Here is a 9,390-nt window from a genome sequence, read left to right as displayed (position 1 = left end):
TTATTTCATTATGTCATTTTAATATTTAATTATTGGAAATAGATTAAATACTCAAATATAAAAGTAATTTTATGTAATTATAGATTGTAGATAGTATGTACACATATAATATAGAAATAGGACTTGGTTAGGTGGCGTGCGAGAGCACGGACACGGCTGTAAGAACGTACGATATAAGAAAGGTTTAGCTAGACAAAGAAAATAGGAAAGTCAATACAAGTTGTAGAAATAGACGTAGAAGTTAAAGAAATAGGAGGAGAAATAAAGGCAAGGTAATCGGAGTGAAGAGGAAAGAGAAAACTGAAAGGATAGGAAGGCAGGAGACAAGAGGTTATGGCGGCAAAAGGTACGGAGGCAGGAAAGGTAGGAAGACCGACAAGGCTGAGGAAGGAAAAAGAAGAGAAACAAAGGCAATTAGAGTTTCCGATGGGAGGAAATGAGATAAGCAAGACGGAAAAGAAAAAGGTGACTAATACGGGGATGGAGACAAGAAGAAGACGAGAGGTGGAGGCTAAAACAGAAGGTACAGAGAAGATAAGGTCAGAATCAGAATTTGAGCTAGAAAAGAAGAGATACAAAGACTCCATGGAAGAATGGAAAAAGAAAGAGCAATTTTGGGAAATCAGGATAAGGATCTTGGAAGAAAGGATAGAAGAAATAGGTAAAATAGTTAAAGAAATGCAAGAAAGAGATGAAGAGAGAGAGGAATATTGGCTGTCGGAGAGAGAGGAAATGAGCGGGAAAAGTGTAGCAAGTGCAGCGAGTGCAGTAAGTAGAGGTATGAACAGCCACATAGGTTCTGCGTCAGATAAAAGCATAGATAGGTTAAGTGTAAGAGAGATATACAAAATAAAAAGTCTCATTTCCGACAAAGAAAAAGAGGATAGAAAGAAGAATGTGGTCGTGAAAGGGATAGTAGAGGAAAAAGAACTAAAATTGATAAAGGAGGACCCGAAGAGATGGGCGAAATTCTTCTTCAAGAGTAAGTTAAGGCTGGATTGCAATGTCGAGCAAGGTAGAGTAAGCAACAAGGTTATAGTAATCAAACTAAGCAGCGAAGAAGAAAAGAAGGCGGTAATGGAAAATAAAAACAAGCTGAAAGGAGAAAAGATATTTATTCAGCACGAATTGACTTGGGAAGAGAGAAAAATTCAGGAGGAAATCTATAAATGGGTGAAAGAGAAAAGAGAAAAAGGAGAGGAGATGAAAATAGGGACAGGAAAGGTAAAGATCCAAGGAAAGTGGAGACAATGGAGGGACATACAAAGAGAAATGGGGACAGAAAAAACGGAGAGAGGAAGAAGTGAAGGAGATGGAGGATAAGGAGGATGCAGAGGAGGAGAACTAGAAGGAGACCTGAGGGAAAGAACGGAAAGAACACCGCCGGAGGACAGGAGAAACAAGTTAAGAAGAAAGTATAATACATGTAAGGAAGGAGGAAAATCAAGAACGAGGAAAGAAGATTAAGACTAGGAAAGTAAAAGAGATAAGGGGAGAGAAGAAATAAAAATTTGAGCGGAAACAGAGAAATATAAGTCGATATAAGCGTAAGCTGATGTAAATATATGTATTATATGTAAAAATGTTATAAAATGTTATAGATGTGTATAGGATATAGGAAATGGGGTTATGTAGGAGGATTAGAAGAGAGGGGGTGAGAAGAGAAATGTCTAGACAAAGTAGGAAGGGTAATTAGAAAATAACTGGCGTTCACAATAAGAAGAAATGATATAAGTATTAAGATAAGATAAATGTAGAAAGAAAATGGTAAGAAAGCTGTAAAAGGTGTAACCAAGTCCCCTTCAAGCCGATAAGGCAGAAGGTAAAATAAATACTACATACTACTACTAATATAGAAATAAGTCAAGATATAATTAAATGGCCCTTTAAATACCATACAGTTTGACTGAACTGCAAATTTTGCTCGGTTTTTGCTGTTATTTTGCTATCAAATCATGTTGCGCAAATCTTGCTTCATATTTGGCGTCAAGTTCCACACAGACATCCATCCATTCAGACATCCATTAGACATCTATTAAATGTCGCATGGAGCTATCGACGTCTAATGGAGTTTTTGTTCTGTGTGAAATTTGGTCTCAAATTATGTGCAAACTTTGCTCGGTTTTTGCCAGCAATTTGTTGTTATGTTTTGTCAACAAGCTTGGATATATTTTTGCTAGCAATTTTGCAACATTGCCAGATAAAACAAACTCTGCATCATATTTGATGTCTTTCTGCTAACAAATTTTGTAACAAGCATTTGGCAAAATCTGTTTTGACAAATTTGGTTATCTGGGTTCTTTTTTCAAGTTATATCAGGAGCATCGTAAACTATTATATCTTGGTTTAAAGCTAAAAGATAGCGATTTAAAACAACTTTATGGCCGGAAAAAACTTTCAATTTAAATAAGTGCTACCCTGATAGTCCTGTCTGTATTTTTGCTGTTATGTTGCCGAAAACAAAACGCTTGTGTTTTCAGCAAATTTAGAACAAGGTGAGTCAGGCATTTGTCTTTAGTTTGACATGACACGTATTCAATATGTGTTGCCGACAACTTTCTGTGTATTTGCTGTCAACATTTATCATTAACATAAAGAGCAACATGACAACAAGTTGCCAACAACACGTGTCATAAATTTCAGCAAAAATACAATATATCGAAAACGGACAAATATATATTCACTGACACATCGCTTTGTGAAAGGGGAATTAATTAATTCGAGATTTCACTCAAATTAAGTTTTGGAGATGTGATTTAGTTCGTCGATCAACTGATTAACTCGATGAAAGGTACTGGACACAAAAAAAATCTTAAGGTGATAGGTGGGATTTAAACTTGAGACCTTCATATTTGCAATTCCTGCACTCAGTCCGCGAGACCACTTGTTCCTTACTAAAATATAATTATTTTTGTCTACTTATTCTAAAAGATGGTCATTCGTTTTCGACATTTAATGGGCTACAAGATAGAATAAATATATGTCAACAGTTTTTACCAACCATACAACAGAAGTACAGACATCGGTGTCTTGTTTTGTTATTGTCATGTTGATCTTATGTTGCCGAAAACGAATGACAAAGCAAAGAGTTTTCTATGAATAAAAGTCATTTTGTTGACAACGTAATGAGCAATAGTTGCTCTTNGTTTGCTCTGAATCTGCTGACNCAAATTATCTCAAATTTGCCTTTGTGTTGTCGATTACGTATGACTATGCATCATGTTTTCAGCAAATACACAGCAACTAGTTGAAAACTTCAGCTCAGCATTAAGTTACATGATTTTGCAAAACATGCTTGGCTATCAGGGTATAGTTGATTAAATGTAGAGGCGAGAATTAAGTTGTACATCTAATATTACAAAATAATTTTAGACACAAATATTGTCTGGAATTATTTTACTAACTGTCAGTTTTAATAATTCAAAAATACTAAATAAATATTCAGCGCATACCATAAATGGAGTATGATGACCCAAAGCTAGCAGTCTTAAACCCAAGCCATGTAGTATATTCACCATACCAGCAACACCGGCGTATTTGCCGAAAGCGACTACCCTTTGACCATCGGTATCCGTAAGTTTCTCGTAATCTAGAAGACGTATATTTTTCTCCAGTATTGCATCCAGCAGAGCCATATTGCTTTCCTGCGCTTTGATAGTGTGTGAAAAAAAACAATATGTTTTGTTTGGTATTAATTGATCCACAGGTACTTGTTTTACTCCAAAGATAACGGAAGCCGAACTGATATCTTCTTGCAACAGGGCACCCGCGGCTTGATACGCTTGAGCGGGATATGCTCTTCGATTGCTAGGCTGAACAATCACCTTCACTCCTAACCTGACGAGACGGCGAACGTTCGCCGGAGCCAATGGCGCTCTTCTTTCCCATACTGACTGGTCTTCCCGTCTTATAGCTATTACTTTATTCTTAAGATTCTAAAAAAAAATTCGCGAAACATGTTCGACTAAAATTATCTCTTTAATTCAGTATATAATGAGTAATTTATATCTTTTTTGTTAAGTGTTTTCCTTTTCCTGGCAAACGTCTTGTTTCTCATTGTTCGATGATATACCAATAAAATTCCCAATAAGAGAAGCAACATATAAAAGAAAACAATTCTTAAAAAGATAAAAAAGAAAAACTTGTTTTGTATAGAATATATATCGTACACATAACGTAAATATTAGTTTTTATACTTTAATTTTCATAAGAACCAGCAATATTAATCAATTAAACAAATCGTTGCAAACCAAGAAACGAGATTAGGTCAAATATAAAAGTTCGTTGTGCTTACACTTATGCATCTAATGCTATGGGTGACAGCATTAGTCACGACCAGCAGGCGACGTGATTCACGTGCAATATCAATTAAACCTAGCATCCTAACACACATTACACTTTTGCTAACACTAACTTGAGAAGAATTCACTAGTTGATACTGATTCGAAGTAATCGCGTTGACTGAAACAATATACGGCTCTTTAGCGAAGTATAGTGTGTAAGTTTTGAGATGTTTTTATGTGTTTTAAATCGAGTGTTCTGCTCTGTATCAATGTTTGCCAATATAATTTACAGTTCGATGGAAATGTCAGAAAGTATTACAAAATAACTGATAAACACGGAATCGAGCTTATCAATATCGTGTGACCTTTGACAACGTATTGGCCATAGGTGCCAAGCGTATCTCCGACACTTATTCTGGAATCATCAGAAAAAAGGTTTTCCCTTCTTGCGCATATTTATCGTCAGGATGGCGACACGCGTCCACTAAAAATATGTAATCATAAACAACACTGATAATACACGAGAGAATAAGCGAGATAATATATTTTATAACTGTTGTAATTAAAAAAATTATAAAATTAAATTAAACTTTGATGTGTATATGTACAAAATGTCATGACGCAGTGGATAAACTTATGATTCGTAACAAATTTAAATGACGTGTTCGTAAGATCATTTTAAAACGAAAATCCTATAACCAGATTATTAAAGATATAATATATAAGAATTTTTGAGTAAAAGTTTTTAAAATTGATTTATCAAATTTCATGCGTTTAGATACAGCACATTATGCATGATTTTTTTTTTTATATATCACTTTATAGTTGTATTAAATTTACTTAAAATATGTACTATTCTATAATACATAATAATAACATTATATTTCATTATAAATGTTATTATAACAGTTTATAATATTCTTATACATATATACACATACAATAGTTACACACACACACATACACTTGTATATATGAAATAATATATATGCACACAGTGTCCATAAAGTCTGTTATTATTTTTATATTGTGGTAGAAACGGTTTAAAAGTATGAAAAATCGCAAAACATGTATTCAATCGTTTTGCAAAGCTATTCTTTTAAGAGGGTCTCGGGTGTTGCCCCTTCCCAAGAAGGTTCTCTCTGCTCCAGGGAGCCCTCCACAAAAATTTTGGAGGGCCCCCTATATTATAATATATCATTCGAAAGAGCACACAAAAAGAAACTGGTTCAAACTAGAGATTGATACGTTGAGCTGTTCAGGGGTTATTTATAGTCAAAGTGTAGCATTTTCGAACTTTGACTTCGGTTTGAAGTTTTCTTTTTTTGTTTCCTCTCAAATGATATATTATAATATGGGAGAGTTTCATTTAAAATTTTTGAGGAAGTCCTTGGGGCACCCCGTTGGGGAGAGGCAACATCCGCAACTCCCTTAAGAGAGTAGCTCCTCGAAACAATCAAATACGTGTTCTGCAATTTTCCATAATGTCGAACCGTTTCCACGATATAAGAATAATAACAAATTTTATCGACACCTTGTATATATATGTATAATATTAAATAAATTTACTAAACAAATTTTATTTATAAAATATCAAAAATTATTGATCACAGAAACTTTATACCAAACGAGAAAAAAATCAATGTGTTAGCTTCATTTTAACAGTTTGTCAAACGTTGAAATTCAAAGTTCTGCAAAAAATATTATAAAACTGTTATATTTATGTACATACTATAGTATTTATATGCGTACTTTAATGTAATTTAATGTAGTATGTAAATTTGATTTAATGCAATTTATTTAAAAAAAAGCAGTATCATGTATGGCGCTATTCGATGCCATTCTCGATGCCATTCTCTGCGTTATGTTGATGGAATTTCATGTGCAATAATACTACATGAGGCATATATATATATATATATATATTTTAACATATTTTTACTATTAGTGCAACAAATGTCATTATGTATTAATATGCAATTACTGTATGCATAATATTGAACATGTTGAGCAATTGTAAATGCTCGGAAGCAAACAAGATTTAGTTAGATTGTTGTGCTTTGATCGATAAATACATTTTGTTCTTAATTGTTTGCTTGGTCGGATTTATCTTCTTTAATATCTGAGTCATAATGTTGACAAGCTGCTCAGAAGTGAGACCAGTTTTTTTAGATTTAAATTTCTGCAGCAGTTCAGTTGTTGTCATAGGTTTGCGCATGAGATATCGTCTTACTGCATCCTCCGTAATGCCCGATTCACTAAAATTTACAAAACGCATGTGGAATAAATATTGTCATTAAAATCAAATCAAATCTTATATTTGTTTTATGAAACATTGAAGACATACTTTGCTCCTGGTATATATGAAGTCACTGGAACCAAGTTAAAGTTATCTAACTTTAGTTTCTTTGCTTGTGACAAATCTGGAGATCCAGATTGTTTTCTCTTGAGAGAATCTGAGACTCCGGACGTTGCGGGTGTTGGTGTTGCCGATCTTGAACTATGTGCGCTGTTAGACTTTTTGTTATCCTTTTCTTTTGCTGTTGAATCTGAATCTGAGTCTGAGTCACTAGAAAAATCACTCGAAGAATCTTTTCCCGATGCCAATTTCTTTTGATCCTTCTTTTTTGATTTTTTCTTCTTCTTCTTGTCTTTCTTCTTATCAAAATCTTTACCAGCTTTGTCTTTATCCTGACAAAAACATTAGATATATTAAAACAATAGAAACACATAGTGTAATTTATCATTTATCTTTCATTTTAAATATATGAAAGTATATATATATATGATATCTTATCAATAAATATAACAACAATGTCTTATTACTTTGTCATCTTTTTCTTTCCCATCCTCATCATCATCTTTGTCTTCTTCACCTTCTTTCTTATCCGTTTTTTCCTCGTCATCTTCCTCTTCATCAGATGCAAGTAATTTTCTCAATGCATCTTCTTCCGCAACTGACTTGATTTCCTTTTGTTGTTCTAACTCCGATTCGGAATCAGAAGAATCAGAAATATAATCACATTCTCTTCCCTCTTCATCTCCATCATCACTTTCTTCAAATGCTTCTTCATCAGAAGCATTCTTTTTTTTTTTTTTTGACTGAACTGATTAAAACAAATAAATAAAAACGGCATACTATATTATAATTTTCAATCAATTAAAAGTTGTTTACCTTTGCCTTTATTTTTCTTTTTTGCATCATTTTCATCTTCAGAATCTTTCTTAGTTTCCTCTTCATCACTACATAATTCATCATCATCACTTTCCATCCACTCGTCCATATCTGATATTTTTAGATCCTTATCTTTCTTTCCTAATCTTTTGCCTTTATTACCTTCTACTAATTCCTCTTCATCTCCACCATCCTCATCATTTCTCAATCTTTTGCGTAACATTAGTGAGAAATAATTCATAACCTTGTTTCTACGACTAAATTCTTGTTCAGCTTCTTCAGCACTAAGAGCCTTGTATCTTTGAATTGGTTGAAAGTTATACCTATATATATATATACATATATATATGCATGTAAATATTTTTTATTATTAGTAACTATCTGTAAATAAAATACAGAATATTTACCACTCATGTAAAGGGAAAGCCTCTATAGCACCATCAGCAGCATGAGTAAATACATAATATGCTGCATTTTCACTGACTCCTCCTTCTCGTATACCTTTAAATTTTTTTCCTGTTTTTCCCCCAGCTTTTAAAATCCATGGTTGATCTTCAGGTTTATATTTTCTACTAGTAATACCATATTTTTTCCTTCTAGCTTCTTCTCTAGCATCACGTCCAAATTCAGATCCAGCACCAAATTTTGGCATTTCTTCCTCTAATCCCTTGTACTCTTTCATATTATTCTCTCGTTCCATTTTTACTTGAGTCCATTTTGAGAAATCTACATTTAGTGTTGCATTAAATCTCATAACATTGTGTTTCTTTTTGTTGTTTCTACAAATTTCATAAATTAGAATTTCTTATAGTGCTATTACTAGTTTTTCTAAAAAAACAATACAAACTTTGGTACTCTGATACTAAATTCCTGTACAGATGGTGCTACTGAAGGCTAAAAAACCAAACAAATTGTATAAAGTATAATCATGCAATATCTTAATGAATATGAGTTTCTCATATTTAATTACTTTCAGACAATATATAATAATTTACTCTATATACATTTGCTTCTAGAGAATTATACATGTACATACTTTATATGCATTATTATGTATGTCTAAAATTACAGAACCATTTTATTTTACAAACAGTATGTTACTACTATTATTAAGTAAACGTACCTTAGTAATTGTACTTGAACTCATTATTGTAATTTTCAGAATTAAATATTTTTACAATAAAAGTTTATTGTTTCAATCGCACAGATTTTGATGACTTTGTACACGTTGAATTCGTTTGGTGATGCGCATCAGAGAATTCAGAGGTTTGGTTTTATCAGTGTTGCAAACCCTGGCCGGCTAGCACCGAGAGCACCGAAGGTGAGTTCCGTTTCATGCATGGATCGCATGGAGTACAGCGCATCATATGAGCGCATTGGTTTGTTCCTTTTTTACACTTTCCGTGAAAAACGGAACGGACTCATGCGCGCTTTTTGCGCGCTATTTGTAAACAGACATGGCAAAGAAACCAGCTGATCATATACTCTCTTCTGTTGTTATTTGCAGTCAAGTTGATAGTGACACAAATTATTATCAACGTTTTTCGTCATCTAGCAGTAATTCTAGTGATGAAGAAAATGAAATGCATATCCTATATGCCATTATGATGGTGAATGAAACGCGGGGTGAAACAAATGAGACGGAAAAGTTGATTGATTATGTTGAACGAGTTGTTTAAGGATATTCTAGAATTATTTTTAAAGAACATTTTAGGTTTGTGCACATATTGTATTTTTTCTGTTAATAAATAATAAATGCAAGCTGTCATATGTGTGATTTTGGTTATGTTGCAAAATGTTTTCAGAAACCTTTGAAATGGTTTTGAGACTTTTAAGACCAGCTTTGAATGCTACAAATGCTTGTGGAAGGAAGCAAATATCTCCAGAAAAACAGCTTTTAATAACATTGTGGTTTATGGCTACTCCAGATTC

The 9,390-nt window shown here is 33.2% G+C and overlaps 3 protein-coding genes across 3 annotated transcripts in view; 1 reads left to right on the top strand and 2 right to left on the bottom strand.

Moving 5' to 3' along the window:
• LOC109862517 (alpha-aminoadipic semialdehyde synthase, mitochondrial-like) overlaps positions 1 to 4,585 on the bottom strand; it is a 9,873-nt gene extending 5,288 nt beyond the window's left edge. Inside the window, exons 1-2 of the mRNA XM_020442590.1 lie at positions 4,295 to 4,585; positions 3,453 to 3,935 (exon numbers count right to left, since the gene is read on the bottom strand). Coding sequence (XP_020298179.1) covers positions 3,453 to 3,935; positions 4,295 to 4,393 — 582 coding nt within the window. The 5' untranslated portion in view covers positions 4,394 to 4,585. The remainder of the gene's footprint in view (positions 1 to 3,452; positions 3,936 to 4,294) is intronic.
• LOC109862516 (golgin subfamily A member 6-like protein 22) lies at positions 146 to 3,512 on the top strand. Its single transcript, XM_020442589.1, has 2 exons — positions 146 to 1,822; positions 3,446 to 3,512. Exon 1 carries the CDS (start codon positions 334 to 336, stop codon positions 1,321 to 1,323), a length of 990 nt encoding a protein of 329 aa, XP_020298178.1. The 5' UTR covers positions 146 to 333; the 3' UTR covers positions 1,324 to 1,822; positions 3,446 to 3,512.
• Positions 4,586 to 6,186: 1,601 nt separating the features above from the next.
• LOC109862518 (general transcription factor IIF subunit 1) lies at positions 6,187 to 8,779 on the bottom strand. Its single transcript, XM_020442591.1, has 7 exons — positions 8,582 to 8,779; positions 8,306 to 8,352; positions 7,866 to 8,237; positions 7,459 to 7,781; positions 7,110 to 7,390; positions 6,631 to 6,974; positions 6,187 to 6,541 (listed from the first exon to the last, which is right to left on the bottom strand). Exons 1-7 carry the CDS (start codon positions 8,603 to 8,605, stop codon positions 6,325 to 6,327), a joined length of 1,608 nt encoding a protein of 535 aa, XP_020298180.1. The 5' UTR covers positions 8,606 to 8,779; the 3' UTR covers positions 6,187 to 6,324.
• Between the last annotated feature and the right edge of the window lie 611 nt (positions 8,780 to 9,390).

Source organism: Pseudomyrmex gracilis, unplaced genomic scaffold (genome assembly GCF_002006095.1).
Source record: "Pseudomyrmex gracilis isolate BER0280 unplaced genomic scaffold, ASM200609v1 scaffold_1909, whole genome shotgun sequence".
Classification (NCBI taxonomy): Eukaryota; Metazoa; Arthropoda; class Insecta; order Hymenoptera; family Formicidae; genus Pseudomyrmex; species Pseudomyrmex gracilis.
The sequence above is the reverse complement of the archived record's forward strand: the minus strand, read 5'-3'. Positions and strand labels throughout refer to the sequence as shown.